This window comes from Balaenoptera borealis, assembly GCF_965194805.1.
Source record: "Balaenoptera borealis genome assembly, chromosome: 1".
In the NCBI taxonomy this organism is placed as follows: Eukaryota; Metazoa; Chordata; class Mammalia; order Artiodactyla; family Balaenopteridae; genus Balaenoptera; species Balaenoptera borealis.
In genome coordinates, this window is record NC_138860.1 from 81707878 (window position 1) to 81728873 (window position 20996).

The following is a 20996-nucleotide window of genomic DNA, read 5'->3' on the forward strand; positions in this document are numbered from 1 at the left end:
ACATTGTTTATTTCTTTGTTTGTCTATTGTTGAACCTTTGAAATTCCCACTTTTCTCCAGCTCTGTTAGCTGAAAGAGCCTAGAAACAGTGATATCCCACCAGTCGTGAGCACATTTAGTGTATAGAGTTTGGTTATTTTTTATTTATTTATTTTTAAACATTTATTTTTTGTTGTTGTTTATTTATTTTTTGGCTGCGTTGGTCTTTGTTGCAGTGCGCGGGCTTCCCACTGAGGTGGCTTCTCCTGTTGCGGAGCATGGACTCTAGGTGCACGGGCCTCAGTAGTTGCAGCACGCAGGCTCAGTAGTTGTGGCTTGCGGGCCCCAGAGCACAGGTTCAGCAGTTGTGGAGCATGAGCTTAGTTGCTCCGCGACATGTGGGATCTTCCCGAACCAGGGCTTAAACCCGTGTCCCCTGCACTAGCAGCAGGACTCTTAACCACTGCGCCACCAGGGAAGTCCCTACAGTTTGGTTTTTAAATACCATTTCCCACTGAGAGGAACTAGAGCTCCTTGGAGAAATGGCTGATTCAGGGGTGGGTCAGGGAATGCACAAGATGGGCCTGAAACATCATGTTTATACCAATTTTGTTGCAAGTTAGTATGGAAAAAATGTTTGACTGAAATGAGAAATAGCCAAATTAACATGTATTCTGATTTTGTGATGTATACCATGCTAAGTTTCTTTTCCTCCTTGAATCCAAGTGAAACAATTTACAAGAACAATATTTTATTTCTTAAAGATCACCTATAAATCCAGCTACTTTTTTTCTTCCCAACAACTCTATAACATAGCATTCATTGCCTTTTAGTTCATAGTTCTCATATATGAGTGATTAGTTCATAGTTTTCATATGTCAGTGACTAGTAATATGGGTAGCTAAATTTGTGAATAGTATTATGACAAGCATAGCTTTTGATTTCTTAGCTCTCCAGTGTTTATATTTAGGAATTTGCAATAGATTTACCACGTTTAATCTTCGTCCATTTTGTCTTTAATGAAAAGTCTACTCTGCTTGACTTTGTTTTGTGTTTTAATGTTTTAGTAATATTATCTTTAGCTAATGTAACAAAGATTGTAGAATCGTATTCAGAATTTTAGTGGCTGTCTATTCACTGAAAATACAGTGCAGGTTGCTAGGAAGGGCTTTCATTTCCTTTTGGAATTCCAGCTACACTGTGGAAGCTCCCTTTGTTACTAAAGTGACTTAAAACTTTAAGTGCACATTCTAATCTGTGAGTTTGTTCCCAAGTTGTTTCTCAGCCATTTACTATGAACAATATCTACCTAATCCATTAGCATGTAGAACTTGTTCTATGAGTCATTTCTATAATCAACCAACAACAACAACAACAACAAAACTAAGCTTAGGGCTTCCCTGGTGGCGCATTGGTTGAGAATCTGCCTGCTAATGCAGGGGACACGGGTTCGAGCCCTGGTCTGGGAAGATCCCACATGCCGTGGAACAACTGGGCCCGTGAGCCACAACTACTGAGCCTGCCCGTCTGGAGCCTGTGCTCCGCAACAACAGAAGCCGCGATCATGAGAGGCCCGCGCACCGTGATGAAGAGTGGCCCCCACTCGCTGCAACTAGAGAAAGCCCTCGCACAGAAACGAAGACCCAACACGGCAAAAATAAATAAATAAATGGATTTATAAAGTTCCTACCAAAATTCTTTAAAAAAAAAAAAACAACAAAAGAAAACTAAGCTTATTGAACCTTATCTTTGTTAAAGGAAGACTAGAGACAAATACATATATTTATATAATTCCATTAAAAGTTTTGCAAGCAAATCCAGGCTTTAAAAGAAGTATTCTTGTGCCAGTACCATACTCTTTTGATGACTGTGGCTTTGTAGTATAGTCTGAAGTCAGGGAGCCTGATTTCTCTAGCTCCGTTATTCTTAAGATTGCTTTGGCTATTTGTGATCTTTTGTGTTTCCATACAAACTGTAAAATTTTTTGTTCTAATTCTGTGAAAAATGCCATTGGTAATTTGATAGAGATTGCATTGAATCTTGTAGACTGCTTTGGGTAGTGTAGTAATTTTCACAATATTGAGCCTTCCAATCCAAGAACATGGTCTATCTCTGTATCTGTGTCATCTTTTATTTCTTTCATCAGTATATTATAGTTTTCTGAGTACAGGTCTTTTGCCTCCTTAGGTAGGTTTATCCCTAGGTATTTCATTCTTTTTTTTAAATAAATTTATTTATTTATTTCTGGCTGCGTTAGGTCTTCGTTTTGCTGCACACTGGCTTTCTGTAGTTGCAGCTAGTGGGGGCTACTCTTCCTTGCGGTGTGTGGGCTTCTCATCACAGTGGCTTCTCTTGTTCTGTGGAGCACAGGCTCTAGGCGCGTGGGCTTCAATAGTTGTGGCTCGCAGGCTCAGTAGTTGTGGCATGCGGGCTCTAGAGCACAGGCTCAGTAGTTGTGGCACATGGGCTTAGTTGTTCCACAGCATGTGGGATCTTCTTGGACCAGGGCTCGAACCCGTGTCCCCTGTGTTGGCAGGCAGATTCTTAACCACTGTGCCACCAGGAAAGTCCCTATTTTATTCTTTTTGATGCAATGGTAAATGGGATTGTTTCCTTGATTTCTCTTTCTAATCTTTTGTTGTTAGCGTATAGGAATGCAGGAGAAAGCAAGCAATTACACTGTTGGTGGGAATGTAAACTGGTACAGCCACTATGGAGAACACTATGGAGTTTCCTTTAAAAACTAAAAATAGAACTGCTATATGATCCAGCAATCCCACTCCTGGGCATATATCCGGTGAAAACCATAATTCAAAAAGATACATGTGACGAAGTGGAACCAAGATGGTGGAGTAGAAGGACCTGCTCTCACTCCCTCTCGTGAGAACACCAGAATCACAATTAGCTGCTGGACAGTCATCGACAGGAAGACATGGGAAACTCACCAAAAAAGATACCCCACATCCAAAGACAAAGGAGAAGCCACAGTGAGATGGTAGGAGGGGCGCAATCACAGTAAAATCAAATCCCATAGCTGCTGAGTGGGTGACTCACAGACTGGAGAACACTTGTACCACAGAAGTCCACCCACTGGAGTGAAGGTTCTGAGCCCCACGTCAGGCTTCCCAACCTGGGGGTCCGGCAATGGGAGGAGGAATTCCTAGAGAATGAGACTTTGAAGCCTAGTGGGATTTGATTGCAGGACTTCGACAGGACTGGGGGAAACAGAGACTCCACTCTTGGAGGACACACACAAAGTAGTGTGCGCATCGGGACCCAGGGGAAGGAGCAGTGACCCCGGGGAGACTGAACCAGACCTACCTGCTAGTGTTGGAGGGTCTCCTGCAGAGGCGGGGGGTGGCTGTGGCTCACTGTGGGGACAAGGACACTGGCAGCAGAAGTTCTGGGAAGTACTCCTTGGCGTGAGCCTTCCCAGAGTCTGTCATTAGCCCCACCAAAGAGCCCAGGTAGGCTCCAGTGTTGGGTTGCCTCAGTCCAAACAACCAACAGAGAGGGAACCCAGCCCCACCCATCAGTAGTCAAGCAGATTAAAGTTTTACTGAGCTCTGCCCACCAGAGCAACAGTCAGCTCTACTCACCACCAGTCCCTCCCATCAAGCCTCTTAGATAGCCTCATCCACCAGAGGGCAGACAGCAGAAGCAAGAACAACTACAATCCTGCAGCCTGTGGAAAAAAAAACACATTCACAGAAAGATAGACAAGATGAAAAGGCAGAGGGCTATGTACCAGATGAAGGAACAAGATAAAACCCCAGAAAAACAACTAAATGAAGTGGAGATAGGCAACCTTCCAGAAAAAGAATTCAGAATAATGATAGTGAAGATGATCCATGACCTCGGAAAAAGAATGGAGGCAAAGATCGAGAAGATGCAAGAAATGTTTAACAAAGACCTAGAAGAATTAAAGGGCAAACAAACAGAGCTGAACAATACAATAACTGAAATGAAAACTACACAAGAAGGAATCAATAGCAGAGTAACTGAGGCAGAAGAACGGATAAGTAACCTGGAAGACAGAATGGTGGAATTCACTGCTGCGGAACAGAATAAAGAAAACAGAATGAAAAGAAATGAAGACAGCCTAAGAGACCTCTGGGACAACCTTAAACGCAACAACATTCGCATTATAGGGGTCCCAGAAGGAGAAGAGAGAGAGAAAGGACCTGAGAAAATATTTGAAGAGATCATAGTCGAAAACTTCCCTAACATGGGAAAGGAAATAGCCACCCAAGTCCAGGAAGCACAGCGAGTCCCATACAGGATAAACCCAAGGAGAAACACACCGAGACACATAGTAATCAAATTGGCAAAAATTAAAGACAAAGAAAAATTATTGAAAGCAGCAAGGGAAAAATGACAAATAACATACAAGGGGACTCCCATAAGGTTAACAGCTGATTTCTCAGCAGAAACTCTACAAGCTAGAAGGGAGAGGCATGATAAAGTGATGAAAGGGAAGAACCTACAACCAAGATTACTCTACCTGGCAAGGATCTCATTCAGATTCTATCGAGAAATCAAAAGCTTTACAGACAAGCAAAAGCTAAGAGAATTCAGCACCACCAAACCAGCTCTACAACAAATGCTAAAGGAACTTCTCTAAGTGGGAAACACAAGAGAAGAAAAGGACCTACAAAAACAAACCCAAAACAATTAAGAAAATGGTCATAGGAGCATACATATCGATAATTACCTTAAACGTGAATGGATTAAATGCTCCAACCAAAAGACACAGGCTTACTGAATGGATACAAAACCAAGACCCATATATATGCTCTCTACAAGAGACCCACTTCAGACCTAGGGACACATACAGACTGAAAGTGAGGGGATGAAAAAGATATTCCATGCAGATGGAAATCAAAAGAAAGCTGGAGTAGCAATACTCATATCAGATAAAATAGACTTTCAAATAAAGAATGTTACAAGAGACAAGGCCACTACATAATGATCAAGGGATCAATCCAAGAAGATATAACAATTATATATGCACCCAACATAGGAGCATCTGAATACATAAGGCAAGTGCTAACAGCTATAAAAGAGGAAATCGACAGTAACACAATAATAGTGGGGGACTTTTAACACCTCACACCAATGGACAGATCATCCAAAATGAAAATAAATAAGGAAACAGAAGCTTTAAATGACACAGTAGACCACATAGATTTAATTGGTATTTATAGGACATTCCATCCAAAAACAGCAGATTACACTTTCTTTTCAGGTGTGCATGGAACATTCTCCAGGATAGATCACACCTTGGGTCACAAATCAAGCCTCAGTAAATTTAAGAAAATTGAAATCATATCAAGCATCTTTTCTGACCACAATGCTATGAGATTAGAAATGAATTACAGGGGAAAAAAACGTAAAAAACACAAACACATGGAGGCTAAATAATACGCTACTAAATAACCAAGAGATCACTGAAGAAATCAAAGAGGAAGTCAAAAAATACCTCGAGACAAATGACAATGAAAGCACAACAATCCAAAACCTATGGGATGCAGCAAGAGCAGTTCTAAGAGGGAAGTTTATAGCTATACAAGCCTACCTCAAGAAACAAGGAAAATCTCAAACAATCTAACCTTACACCTAAAGGAACTAGAGAAAGAAGAACAATCAAAACCCAAAGTTAGCAGAAGGAAAGAAATCATAAAGATCAGAGCAGAAATAAATGAAATAGAAACAAAAACAGTAGCAAAGATCAATAAAACTAAAAGCTGGTTCTTTGAGAAGATAAACAAAATTGATAAACCACTAGCCAGACTCATCAAGAAAAAAGGAGAGGACTCAAATCAATAAAATTAGAAATGAAAAAAGAGAAGTTACAACAGACACCACAGAAATACAAAGCATCCTAAGAGACTACTACAAGCAACTCTATGCCAATAAAATGGACAACCTGGAAGAAATGGACAAATTCATAGAAAGGTATAAGCTTCCAAGACTGAACCAGGAAGAAACAGAAAATATGAACAGACCAATCACAAGTAATGAAATTGAAACTGTGATTAAAAATCTTCCAACAAACAAAAGTCCAGGACCAGATGGCTTCACAGGTGAATTCTATCAAACGTTTAGAGAAGAGCTAACACCCATCCTTCTCAAACTCTTCCAAAAAATTGCAGAGGAAGGAACACTCCCAAACTCATTCTGTGAGGCCACCATCACGCTGATACCAAAACCAGACAAAGATACTACAAAACAAGAAAATTACAGACCAATATCACTGATGAATATACATGCAAAAATCCTCAACAAAATACTAGCAAACAGAATCCAACAACACATTAAAAGGATCATACACCATGATCAAGTGGGATTTATCCCAGGGATGCAAGCATTCTTCAATATATGCAAATCAATCAATGTGATACACCATGTTAACAAACTGAAGAATAAAAACCATATGATCATCTCAATAGATGCAGAAAAAGCTTTTGACAAAATTCAACACCCATTTATGATAAAAACTTTCCAGAAAGTGGGCATAGAGGGAACCTACCTCAACATAATAAAGGCCATATATGACAAACCCACAGCAAACATCATTCTCAATGTTGAAAAACTGAAATCATTTCCTCTGAGATCAGGAACGAGACAAGGATGTCCATTCTCACCACTATTATTCAACATAGTTTTGGAAGTCCTAGCCACGGCAGTCAGAGAAGAAAAAGAAATAAAAGGAACCAAATCAGAAAAGAAGAAGTAAAACTGTCACTGTTTGCAGATGACATGATACTATACATAGAGAATCCTAAACATGCCACCAGAAAACTACTAGAGCTAATCAGTGAATTTGGTAAAGTTGCAGGATACAAAATTAATGCACAGAAATCTCTTGCATCCCTATACACTAATGATGAAAAATATGAAAGAGAAACTAAAGAAACACTCCCATTTACCATTGCAACAAAAAGGATAAAATACCTAGGAATAAACCTGCCTAGGGAGACAAAAGACCTGTATGCAGAAAACTATAAGACACTGATGAAAGAAATTAAAAATGATACCAACAGATGGAGAGATATACCATGTTCTTGGATTGGAAGAATCAATATTGTGAAAATGAGTATACTACCCAAAGCAATCTACAGATTCAATGCATTTCCTATCAAATTACCAATGGCTTTTTTTAACGGAACTAGAACAAAAAATCTTAAAATTTGTATGGAGACACAAAAGACCCCGAATAGCCAAAGCAGTCTTGAGGGAAAAAAATGCAGCTGGAGGAATCAGACTCCCTGACTTCAGACTATCCTATAAAGCTACGTTAATCAAGACAATATGGTACTGGCACAAAAACAGAAACATAGATCAATGGAATAAGATAGAAAGCCCAAAGATAAACCCACGCACCTATGGTCAACTAATCTATGACAAAGGAGGCAAGGATATGCAATGGAGAAGAGACAGTCTCTTCAATAAGTGGTGCTGGGAAAACTGGACAGCTACAATGTAAAAGAATGAAATTAGAACACTCCCTAACACCATACACAAAAATAAACTCAAGATGGATTCGAGACCTAAATTTAAGACCGGTCACTATAAAACTCTTAGAGGAAAACATAGGAAGAACACTCTTTGACATAAATCACAGCAAGATCTTTTTTGATCCACCTCCTAGAGTAATGGAAATAAAAACAAAAATAAACAAATGGGACCTAATGAAACTTCAAAGCTTTTGCACAGCAAAGGAAACCATAAACAAGAGGAAAAGACAACCCTCAGAATGGGAGAAAATATTTGCAAACGAATCAACGGACAAAGGATTAATCTCCAAAATACATAAACAGCTCATGCGGCTCAATATTAAAGAAACAAACAGCCCAATCCAAAAATGGGCAGAAGACCTAAAAAGACATTTCTCCAAAGAAGACATACAGATGGCCAAGAAGCACATGAAAAGATGCTCAACATCACTAATTATTAGAGAAATGCAAATCAAAACTACAATGAGGTATCACCTCACACCAGTTAGAATGGGCATCATCAGAAAATCTACAAACAACAAATGCTGGAGAGGGTGTGGAGGAAAGGGAACCCTCTTGCACTGTTGGTGGGAATGTAAATTGATACAGCCACTATGGAGAACAGTATGGAGGTTCCTTAAAAAACTAAAAATAGAATTACCATATGATCCAGCAATCCCACTACTGGGCATATACCCTGAGAAAACCATAATTCAAAAAGTCACATGCACCCCAATGTTCATTGCAGCACTATTTACAATAGCCAGGTCATGGAAGCAACCTAAATGTCCATCGACAGATGAATGGATAAAGAAGAGGTGGTACATATATACAATGGAATATTATTCAGCCATAAAAAGGAACAAAATTGGGTCATTTGTAGAGATGTGGATGGACCTAGAGACTGTCATACAGAGTGAAGTAAGTCAGAAAGAAAAAAACAAATATCGTATATTAACGCATGTATGTGGAACCTAGAAAAATTGTACATATGAACCAGTTTGCAGGGCAGAAGTTGAGACACAGATGTAGAGAACAAATGTATGGACACCAAGGGGGGAAAGCCGCGGTGGGGGTGGGGGGGTGGGATGAATTGGGTGATTGGGATTGACACGTATACACTGATGTGTATAAAATTGATGACTAATAAGAACCTGCTGTATAAAAAAAATAAATAAAATTCAAAAGTTAAAAAAAAGAAAAAGAAAAGATACATGCACCCCAGTGTGCATTGCAGCACTTTTTACAACAGCCAGGACATGGAGGCAGCCTCAATGTCCATCAACAGAGGAATGGGTAAAGAAGATGTGACACATATATACAATGGAATATTACTCAGCCATAAAAAAGAATGAAACAATGACATTTTCAGCAACATGGATAGACCTAAAGATTGTCATACTAACTGAAGTAAGTTAGACAGAGAAAGACAATATCATATGATACCACTTATATGTGAAATCTAAAAAAAGACTACAAATGAACTTATCTGCAAAACAGAAATAGAGTTACAGATGTAGAAAATAAACTTATAGCTACAGGGGTTAAGGGAGGAGGGGGATAAATTGGAAGATTGGGATTGACACATACACACTACTATATGTAAAATAGATAACTAATAAGGACCTACTGTATAGCACAGAGAACTCTACTCAATACTATGTAATGGCCTATATGGGAAAAGAATCTAAAAAAGAGTGGATATATGTATATATATATAACAGATTCACTTTGCTGGACACCTGAAATTAACACAACATTGTAAGTCAACTATACCCCAATAAAATTTTTTTTTAAAGTATTCTTCATATGAAAAATGCAATAGGGTTTTCAGTGAAACCCATACACAAGAGTACTAAGTATACAGTTGTCTGTTCTTGGTGGGAAAATCTAGCAGTTTTCTCACATGATTATCATATTCACAGAGATCATAACATTACATCTCTTCAAACATCAGCATTGCAAAAATTAGGGGAACAGCTGTTACAGATTCAGTAACTTATCCAAAATGGCTGTTGTGCAGGGTATCAGTTTTACTTTCTCAGTTCCTCTTTGTAGTTAAGTCTCCACTCTAAGGTGGAGATTTTACCACATAAATTTTTTTTTAATTTTATAGAAATATAAACATTTGATTTACACAGTTGTGTTAATTTCTGCTGTACGCAGAGTGACTCAGTTATATATATACTTTTTCATATTCTTTTCCATTATGGTTTATCACAGCATATTAAATATAGTCCCCTGTGCTATACAGTAGGACCTTGTTGTTTATCCATCCTATATATACTAGTTTGCATCTCCTAATCCCAAACCCTCAATCCTTCCCTCTCCAACCCCCACCCCCTTGGCAACCACAAGTCTGTTCTGTATGTGAGTCTGTTTCTGTTACTTAGATATGTTCATTTGTGTCATATTTTAGATTCCACATATAAGTTATTATCATATGGTATTTGTCTTTCTCTTTCTGACTTACTCACTTAGTATGATAATCTCTAGTTGCATCCATGTTGCTGCAAATGGCATTATTTCATTCTTTTTTATGGCTGAGTAGTATTCCATTGTGTGTAGATAGATAGATAGATAGATATACAGATATACACACACACCCCCCCCCCACATCTTCTTTATCCATTCATCTGTCAGTGGACATTTAGGTTGTGGACCTTTAGGTTGTTTCCATGTCTTGGCTATTGTCAGTGGTGCTGCTATGAACATAGGGGGTGCATGTATCTTTTCGGATTATAGTTTTGTATAGATATATGCCCAGGAGTGGGATTGCTGGATCATGTGGCAACTCTGTTTTTAGTTTTTTAAGGAACCGCCATACTGTTTTCCATAATGGCTGCACCAGTTTACCTTCCCATCAACAGTGTAAGAGGGTTCCCTTTTCACCACACCCTCCCCAACATTTATTGTTTGTAGACTTTTTATTTATGGCCATTCTGACTGGTGTGAGGTGGTACCTCATTGTAGTTTTGATTTGCATTTCTCTAATAATTAGCGATGATAAGCATCTTTTATCTGCCTATTGGCCATTTGTATGTCTTCTTTGGAAAAATGTCTATTTGGGTCTTCTGCCCATTTTTCAATTGGGTTGTTTGGTTTTTTGTTACTGAGTTGTATGAGCTGTTTGTATATTTTGGAAATTCTTGTATCCTGCCACCTTGCTGAATTCGTTTACCAGTTTTAGTAGTTTTTGTGTGGAGCCTCTAGGGTTTTCTTTTTTTTTTTTTTTTGTTAATATAAATTTATTTATTTATTTATTTATTTATTTATTGGCTGCGTTGGGTCTTCGTTGCTGTGTGCGGGCTTTCTCTAGTTGCAGCAAGTGGGGGCTACTCTTCGTTGCGGTGCGTGAGCTTCTCATTGAGGTAGCTTCTCTTGCTGTGGAGCATGGGCTCTAGGTGCGTGGGCTTCAGTAGTTGTGGCCCACGGGCTCAGTAGTTGTGGCTCGCAGGCTCTAGAGCGCAGGCTCAGTAATTGTGGCACACAGGTTTAGTTGCTCCACGGCATGTGGGATCTTCCCGGATCAGGGCTCGAATCCGTGTCCCCCGCGTTGGCAGGCAGATTCTTAACCATTGAGCCACCAGGGAAGTCCTAGGATTTTCTGTATATAGTACCATGTCATCTGCATCTAAGGACAATTTTACCAATTTGAATACCTTTTATTTCTTTTTCTTGTCTGATTGCTGTGGCTAAGACTTCCAATACTATGTTAAGAGAAGTGGTAAGAGTGGGCATCCTTGTCTTGTTACAGATTTTAGTGGGAAGCTTTCAGCTTTTCACTGTTGAGTATTATATTGACTCTGGGGTTGTCATAAATAGCTTTTATTATGTTGATATATTCCCTCTGTACCCAGTTTGGTAAGAGTTTTTATCATGAATGGGTGTTGAACTTTATGGAATGCTTTTTCTGCATCTATTGAGTTGATCATGTTTTTATCTTTTCTTTTGTTGATGTGGTGTATCACATTGATTGATTTGAGTGTGTTGAACCATTCTTGTGACTCTGGAATGAATCCAACTTGGTCATGGTGTATATCTCTTACCACATACATTTGTTTAGTGATTTCTGATTAAGTATCATTAATTTGATGTAAAATAAGGCCAATTTTATTTATATACATTGATATACACAGTATAATGTTAATTAATATACAAAAATCTTCTTGTAATATGATTATAGCAACTAGAACAACATGTTTCTAAGGGTTCAGAATCAGCTACTGGTTGGAAACCTCTATAAAAGTTTTAATTTACTTTTCTGTTAGAAGTATTTTATTGCCCTTTTCAACTCACCTACAAAGATGAGGAACCAAAAGCCTTCCAACTCTCCTCTATCAAATTTCACATGGGAGACCTATAACTGTAGGAAAATACTATTTTATTTTATTTTGTTTTATTTTATTTGGCTGCACTGGGTCTTCGTTGTGGTGCTCGGACTTGTCTAGTTGTGGCACCCGGGCTGTCTAGTTGCAGCGTGCAGGCTCCAGAGCGCACGGGCTCAGTAGTTGTGGCACACGGGCTCTCTAGGTGTGGCGCGCAGGCTTAGTTGGCTCGCGGCAGGTGGGATCTTAGTTCCCCGACCAAAGATCAGACCCGTGTCTCCTGAATTGGAAGGCAGATTCTTAACCACTGGACCACCAGCGAAGTCCCTGTAGGAAAATCCTCTTACTCTAAAATCCCCATATTTGTCAGTGTTCCCGACCTGCCGAGGGTGATATTTCTTACTCCCTTTAAATTATGGGATTCCATAAGCCATAGAATAAATAGGAGGCCAGTTTCCTGAGAGGACTGTATAGGTATCATTTACACTTATGAAGTGTACATCTTGTCCTTATTAGTGATCTTGTCATATAAAATTAAATAAGATTCTTCATGGTTACAAATTTGGTTTATCCAATTATATATTATACTGAACTTACATAATTTAACTACATGGTCATCAAAAGTATAGAAACCGTTAGGTAATAGAAAATATATTTGTTGGTCTCTGCCCCCAGTTTCTGATACAGGACTCCTAAAATCCTTATAATTTCCTAAGGGATAGGAAAATTTAGGAGCGTTTCTAGTTCTAATATTTGTCTTTGACTCTATCCCTGACACAGGGCTCCTAAAACCCTTGTAAGTTCCTAAGTGATAAGAGCACTATGAGCATCTTTTTTTTTCTCATAAGGCATCTCTGGGTGGGCTCCTGGATGGCCCTTGGTCATCAGAAAGTCCAAGCCATGATTAGAAGTTTGGAATTTTCAGCCCCATCCTGCCATCCTCCGGAAAGGAAGAGGGCCTGGAAATTTGAGTTAATAATTGATCATGCCTATGTTAGAAAGCCTTTATAAAATCCCAGGAGTACAGAGTTCAGAGATCTTCCAGGTTGGTGAACAATTGGAGGTACAAGGAGAGTGACACACCCAGAGAGGTAATGGAAGCTCTACACCTCTTCCCACATACTTTGCCTATGCATCTCTTCCATCTGGATGTTCACCTGTATCCTTTATCATGGCCTTTAATAAGCTGGTAAATGTAAGTAAGTGTTTCCCTGAGTTCTGTGACTGGTGACCAGCTATAGCAAATTAATCAGACCTGAGAGAGGGGGTAATGGGGACCTCCAATTTGTAGGACATAAGTTGTGGGTAAACTGGGGACTTACTGTTTTCAGTTGATATCTGAGGTAGAGTGGAGGCAGTCTTGTGAGACCGAGCCCTTAACCTGTGGGATCTGACAGTGTCTCCAGATAGGCGGTGTTAGACTTGAGTTAAATTTTAGGACACCTAGCTGGTGTGAAGAGAATTGGTTGACGTAGTGAAAAACTTCCACACATTTTATGACCAGAGGTGTCAGAAGTCAAGTGTTCTGTGTAAAAGTAAGGTGATACACAGGAAAGAAACTCACAGTAGGGAAGAACTGGGTGTTTCGCACATAGGAAGGAAAATGGGTTTTTCGAAATGAGAGCATAAAAAGCAGTTTACATTATATGTACACAGGCATACCTCAGAGTCACTGCAGGTTCAGTACCAGACCACTGCAATAAAGTGAATATTGCAAGAAAGGGAGTCACACGGAGGTCTTGGTTTCCCAGTGCATGTGAAAGATATATTTATACTATACTGTAGTCTATTAAGTGTGCAACAGCATTATGTCTAAAAAAACAATGTACATACCTTAATTAAAAAATACTTTATTGCCAAAAAGTACTAACCGTCATCTGAGTCTTCAGCGAGTTGTAATCTTTTTGCTGATGGAGGAGGGCCTTGCCTCAATGTTGATGGCTGCTGACTGATCAGGGTGGTGGTTGCTGAAGACTGGGGTGGCTGAGACAGTTTCTCAAGACAAAGCAGCAGTTCAGTTTGCTGCATCTTTGACTCTTCCTTTCATGAATGATTTCTCTGCAGCATGCAGTACTCTTTTTTTTTTTTTCTCTCATGCAATGCTCTTGGATAGCATTTTACCCACAGAACTTCTTTCAAATTGGAGTCAATCCTCTCAAACCCTGTCACTGCCTTAGCAACTAAGTTTATGTAATATTCTAAATCTTTTGTTGCCATTTCAACAAAATCTTCACAGCGTCTTCACCAGGAGTAGATTCCATCTCAAGAAGCCACTTTCTTTGCTCATCCATACAAAGCAACTCCTCATCCGTGAAAATTTTACCACGAGAGTGCAGCAGTTCAGTCTCACCTTCAGGCTCCCCTTCTATTTCTAGTTCTCTTGCTATTTCCACCACATCTGCCGTTACTTTCTACACTGAAGTCTTGAACCCCTCAAAGTCACACATGAGGGTTGGAAACGACTTCCAAACTCCTGTTAATGTTGATATTTTGACCTCCTCCCGTGAACCACGAATGTTCTTAATGGCATCTAGAATCTTTTCCAGAAGGTTTTCAATTTCCTTTGCCCAGATCCATCAGAGGAATCATTATCTGTGGCAGCTGTAGCCTTATGAAATGTATTTCTTAAATAATAAGACTTGAATGTGGAAATTACTCCTTGATCCATGGGCTGCAGAGTGGTTGTTGTGCTAGCAGGCATGAAAACAACATTAATCTCGTTGTACATCTCCATCAGAGCTCTTGGGTGACCAGGTGCATTGTCAATGAGCAGTAACAATTTGAAAGGAATCTTTTTTCCTGAGCAGTAGGTCTCAACAGTGGGCTTTGTCAACAGATGTGCTGTCATCCAGGCTTTGTCGTTCCATTTGAAAGAGCAGAGGCAGAGTAGATTTAGCATAATTCAAAAGGACCCTAGGATTTTTGGAATGGTAAATGAGCACTGGCTTCAACTTAAAGTCACCGGCTGCATTAGCCCCTAACAAGAGAGAGTCAGCCTGTCCCTTGAACCTTTGAGCCAGGCACTGACTTCTTCTCTCTAGCTATGAAGTCCTAAGATGGCATCTTCTTCCAGTATAAGGCTGTTTCATCTACATTGAAAATCTGTTGTTTAGTGTAGCCGCCTTCATTAATGATCTTAGCTGGATCTTCTGGATAACTTGCTGTAGCTTGTACATCAACACTCGCTGCTTCACCTTGTACTTCGATGTTAAACCTCATGAACCAACCTCTGCTAGCTTCAAATTTTTCTTCTGCAACGTCTTCACATCTCTCAGCCTTCATAGAACTGAAGAGAGTTAGGGCCTTGCTCTGGATTAGACTTTGGCTTATGGGAATGTTGTGGCTGGTTTGACCTTCTATCCAGACCACTCAAACTTTCTCCATGTCAGCAATAGGGCTGTTTTACTTTCTTATCATTTGTGTGTTCACTGGAGTAGCACTTTTAATTTCCTTCAAGAACTTTTCCTTCACAGCTTGGCTAACTGTTTGGCGCAAGAAGTCTGGCTTTCGGCCTGTCTCGGCTTAAGGCGTTGCCTTCCTCACTAAGCTTAATCATTTCTAGCTTTTGATTTCAAGTGAGAGACGTGCGACTCTTCCTTTCACTTGAACTCTTAGAGGCCACTGTAGGATTATTAGTTGGCCTAATCTCAATATTGCTGTGTCTCAGGAGATAGGGAGGCCTGAGGAAAGGGAGAGAGACGGGTTTGAGGTTGGGGGCTGGGAGACGGGGGCGGCGGGGATTGGTTAGCTGGTAGAGCAGTTAGAGCACATACAACATTTATTAAGTTCACCGTCTTATATGGGCATGGTTTGAGCCTCCCCAAAACAATTACAAGAGTAACATCAATGATCACTGATCACAGATCACCCTAACAAATAAAATAATAATGAAAAAGTTTGAAATATTGTGAGAATTACCAAAATGTGACACAGAGACATGAAGTGGGAATGCCCTTGGAAAAATGGCACTGTAGACTTGCTCCAAGCAGGGTTGCCACAAAACTTTCAATTTGTAAAAAAAAAAAACACAGTACCTGCAAAGTAAAATAAGGTAAGGTGTGACTGTATATATAATATTGTGAACAGTTTTTTAGGTTAGACCAATCAGCATGTATCTTTTTTTTTAAAACAGAAATTTTATTAAGTTCTCCTGTAAGCTTATAATTTATATTAAGAACATTTACAGGATTTTTTTTTCTTAATTTAAGGCTTTGGAACAATATACCAGTTAAAAAGTATTTAATTCCGGTTTGTACAGCGATCACCTAATAACTTCAGGGTAATATAGAAAGATTAAGAAGAAAGAAAAGGTCTTTATTATACACTCATTAAAATATAATATTTACTACAGTTAAATCAGTTTTATAGTCCTAGGTAATTCTTATTTTGCTGATCTTGAGTTAAACAGTCTGCTTTCACAAAATCATTTGTTTCCTGGCTAAAAGTTTCCTGGAAATTCTAGCTCTCTCCCTCTTTACAGTCTAACAAGTATCTGTTTAAGGTGATGCTATCAGTTAGTACAGGGAAATCTGTACCCATAATCTTATTGCCACTAGTATCATTAGTCAAAAATAACTGAGATAGTCATTTACTGAGGGTTTTTTGATATTTCTTCCAGCAGTCTTAGTCATAAAGATTTAACCAAAAATTGCTCAGAGAATGAAAACATTATAGAAAGGTAAGACACTGACAATTCTCCATACTCTTCTAATGCATCCAATAAAATGTATGTTATGATTGTCACTAACTGACAAGGATTTCAAACCGAGGGAAAAAAAAAAAGTTCTTGATAAAGAGGATAAAGTTTTTGACAGTTACGGTTCCAATCAAGTATAGGAACATTAGTGTACTTTTCTCCAGTCTTAAAAGTACACAGTGGGACTTCCCTGGTGACACAGTGGTTAAGAATCCGCCTGCCAGTGCAGGGGACATGGGTTCGAGCCTTGGTCCAAGAAGATCCCACATGCCGCGGAGCAACCAAGCCCGTGTGCCACAACTACTGAGCCTGCGCTCTAGGGCCCGTGAGCCACAACTACTGAGCCGATGTGCCATAACTACTGAAGCCCGCGCGCCTAGAGCCCGTGCTCCGCAACAAGAGAAGCCACTGCAGTGAGAAGCCCGCGCACTGCACGGAAGAGTAGCCCCTGCTTGCCACAACTAGAGAAAAGCCCATGCACAGCAGCAAAGACCCAACGCAGCCAAAAATAAAATAAATAAAATAAATTAAAAAATTTTAAAAACAGCATTCACTTTATTTAAAAAAAAAAAAATGTCAGAGACTTCCCTGATGGTCCAGTGGTTAAGATTCCATGCTGCCACTGCAGGGGGTGAAGGTTCTATCCCTGGTCAGGGAAGTTCTGCAAGCCACACAGTGTGGAAAAAAAAAAAATTAAAAAAACTAAGTGTGGGAATAAGTCCTTGGTGTGAATTACCAGCTGTCTGGGAAACTTCTAAGATAGTTTGAGTATAAAAGACATCTTAATAGTTCTAGTATTTTGAGTTTTGGGCCTAGATTAGAGTTGACAAGATTTGAAAATAAGATGATAAATACCTAAAGCCAAGAAATGACTGTAGACAATATTTAAGATAAACATAATAGCATTAATTGCATAATAGCAATTAATGATTATTAGGAACACTAACTTTTTATATTTTTCCTTAAATAATCATATATTTTTCTCCCATATGATGGTGGATTTGCCTGTTTTAATTAGATATCCTCCCATCCCAATGATAAATTATTAAAACTAATAATCTACCGAAGAGAGAGAAAGTTGGCCACAAATACTGAATTGGTTACATTTATAAATAGAACATTGTGAAAGGCAAACTAACTTCTTTTGACAATAAAGGCAAACGAGTTTTTTTCATTTACACACTTATACATACTACTAGTAGTCTCATTTTTGCAACTTCAGCCATAGGCCAGAGTAAACACCTGTCACAGCAACTTTTTTTTTTTTTTAACTGTCCAGCCTACTGTAAGTTACGGCAGTTTTGTATCTGAAATGGCTACTCTTCATTCCTACAGGTATAAAGATTTTCTCCTGTGATTTGAACTGATAGTGGCACACAAATGAATACCCAGAAAATGCCAGGAATGTTCAGAATCTCCAAGATAAACTGACAGAGGCAACCAAATTCTCTCTCTTAATATACCACTCCTCAGAGCTCACACAGAATGGAGTATTTAAAACAATGAGAGAGCTTTCCATGTTGTTGTAACCAACAGGGAAATAAATGGTTATGTCTAAACTAGAACCAAAGTCAGACTTGGCTAAGAACTAGGAAAACAGTTTCTCACATGATTATCATACCCATAATGATATTATGCATCTTAGGTATCAGCATTGCAAAATCAAAGATAAATTTGAGTTTTTTAGGGACTCAGTTGGTAATTGATAGGATATATTCAAGGTTTCATTTATTTGATGGCGTAAAACTATGCAGGTGACCCTGAATTTTTTTGTGGTTTTGCTTGTCTGTTCACTTCAGGGTGCCAGGTATTTTCTTTCGTGACTACTGCCCCCTATATGTTTGCTTACCCTGTTGGCACCAGGGTAAAATACCAGTTTTGCTTCCATTCCTTTGTTAGCTAAATGAAAACTTTTATGTTATTTCTCTAAGTAGTTTGGATGTGTCTTGAATCTAGTAAGGTGTAGACCAAATTTTCTTTCATGCTGAGTGCTTGGTTCTAGACACAGTTGTTTTCTTGATCTATTTGACTTTGATGATGAAGAAATATAGTTTTTAGTTGGTTAAAAAATTCATCTTTGTGTTCACAATCATTTTGGGGGGCCACTTTTTTAAAATGAGAAAAGTGGTCTTATAAGTAGAACAGTCTAGCATCTTTCCTTTCCTTCTTTGTAACTGTCCCCCAAACTACTTACCACTGCCTTTAAACTTTCACATGACTTAGTTTCTAACTTTACCTGGACTGCTTCAGCCTCCTTTCATTTCTTCTAATTCTCCAATCTCATTTAAACTTTCATCTTATACCAGCTATTTCCTCTGCCTGATCTTCCTCCATTTCCCAGATCCTCTCCTGAGTATCAGTAACATTTACATTTTAGCTTCATGTCACTTCCTTAGAAAAGCCTTCCCAAATTACTTGCTATTCATCACATTTTAATTATTTGCCTAGCATTTATTATTTTCTGGGGGTTTTTTTTTTTCATTTTCTTAGTTTTTCTTATTTCCTTATTGTATGTCTACCCAAGTAAACTGTCTTTTTCTCTACTGTTTCTTAGTACTTGGAACAGGGCCTGGACTTAATGAGTGCTCAGTAATTGTTGAATAAATAAATGAATGATCCACTAGAAAGAACCAGTCTTCAAATAAGAACTAAAGGTTCTACAAATAACTTACTTCTTTGGATCTCAATTTTCTCATCTGCAAAGTGTGTATTAACATACCTACTTGTTACAAGATACAATAGACTAGACTTGTTTTTGAAAGGCAGTATGTCATAATTCATGAAAGAAATATATCCACCTTGCTTTATTTACTGGAACTTTAAGCCAAAATAAAATCAGAGTCGACTGAATGAGGCTCTCTTCTTTTTCTCATTTCCTTTTTCCTCCCTTCTTTTTTCCCCTTACTTTTATGTATCTGTGAAATCTCTTCAGGTTTTGATCTCATAACAAACATTAGGAACACAGACCCAGTAAGATGAGTGGAAGAGGTAAAAGCTGATGGGACATGGTGGAATAAAATAAAACAAATAGTAGATAAATAGGAGTTTAGCAAGAAACTAAGGTTTACATCTTGAATCTCCTTGCCAGCTACAAAAAATAAAGCAAGTCAGTTAGCCTTGTAGAGCATCAGTTTTCAAGTCTGTAAACTAGAGTTAACATTTCTTACCTACTTCACGGGATTGACATAAATGATAATATGTGAAAGTACTTTATAAACTATAAATCATTAACCAAATATAAGGCAGTCATTATGATCAGATCTGAAATTTAGGTTCCTTCTGCAAAACTGTTGGAGAATGCTAGTGCATTGGAGATGCATTGGAGAATACATCTTATGTATAATTCCTAAAAGGCAATTCCAGAAATTCAGATTTTAAAAATATATGAAAATACTTAGTATCCCTCCCCCCCAAAAAAATGGGTTTAAGATTTAAGCCACTGTTAAAACAAATACTCTTTTTTTCCCCAATTCACAATTTTATTTACAAACCAGATATGTAATAGTATGTAAGTCAACTATTTTTGATATGTAGAACAAGTCACACAAAATAGTTCATACACATAAACCATTTGTTATTGTTAATTTTCCTTGTCCCTTTTTGTGAGAGTCACATGAAATGACTAGTTTGGAATCAGAATTATAGAAAAATAACATACTTTTAAACATACTTTTAAATAACATACTTTTAAGTGTAGTGTAGTAGCTACACTTTTAAAAAATTATCACTCTAAATTGTGAATTTGGAATTTTGCTACTTTATGAAATCTTATCTATAGCTCAATTGGATTACATAAACATTTTTAATTAATTAAAGCCGCCCAGTATTTTTGCATAAATTACTGTGAAGCCAAGTTCATTTCTTACTATATTTATAAAGGTGATTTTTAACTCAAAATAGTATCACATTTTGTTAAACTGAGTATAATTGACCTGCAACACTATGTTAGTTCCAGAGGTACAACATAGTGATTCGATATTTCTATACATTACAAAATGATCACCACTAAAACAAATATTCAATAGAGTGATTTTTGTTTTTTCTATTTTACCACAAAAGGAAATTTCATTGCCTCTCACTGTTTTCCATTCTTTTCTAATCACAGCCCAAAGAGCCGATTGATCCAATTAAAGAAAGAGAAGCTGGAATACACTCCGGGAGAGCATGAATATGGATTATTCCCAGCCCCCATTCATGTCGGTGAGTACTCAGTATACACAATATGTTACTGAGAAGAAATGGTATTTCTTGAGTTTGGGTGAAATGTCTTTGTGTTCTTATTATTTCTACATCTCCAGTGGGGTCAAGTCTTTACCATTTAATTATAGTTACTCTGAAGAATTTTGCAAACCCTTTTGCCGTCTAGGGGTCAAATGACGTAAATCTTTTTCACCGGAGTTTCAATAAACAACACTATATCTGTAACATTTAATTCTCTAAGTAAGTCATCTAGAAAAACCCAACTATTCATTACTTCAGTTTCAAGTGTTTTCT

At 38.3% G+C, this 20996-nt stretch overlaps 1 protein-coding gene across 14 annotated transcripts in view; it reads left to right on the forward strand.

Annotated features, from left to right (window-relative positions):
* ASH1L (ASH1 like histone lysine methyltransferase) overlaps window positions 1-20996 on the forward strand; it is a 210429-nt gene that overhangs the window by 122793 nt on the left and 66640 nt on the right. For all 14 annotated transcript variants that reach the window (XR_014231541.1, XR_014231542.1, XM_082342010.1 and 11 more), the window contains one exon: window positions 20608-20702. Coding sequence is in view for 12 of the 14 variants with exons in the window: in XM_082342010.1 (XP_082198136.1) it covers window positions 20608-20702 (95 nt within the window). In the remaining 2 variants the exon portion in view is untranslated. The remainder of the gene's footprint in view (window positions 1-20607; window positions 20703-20996) is intronic.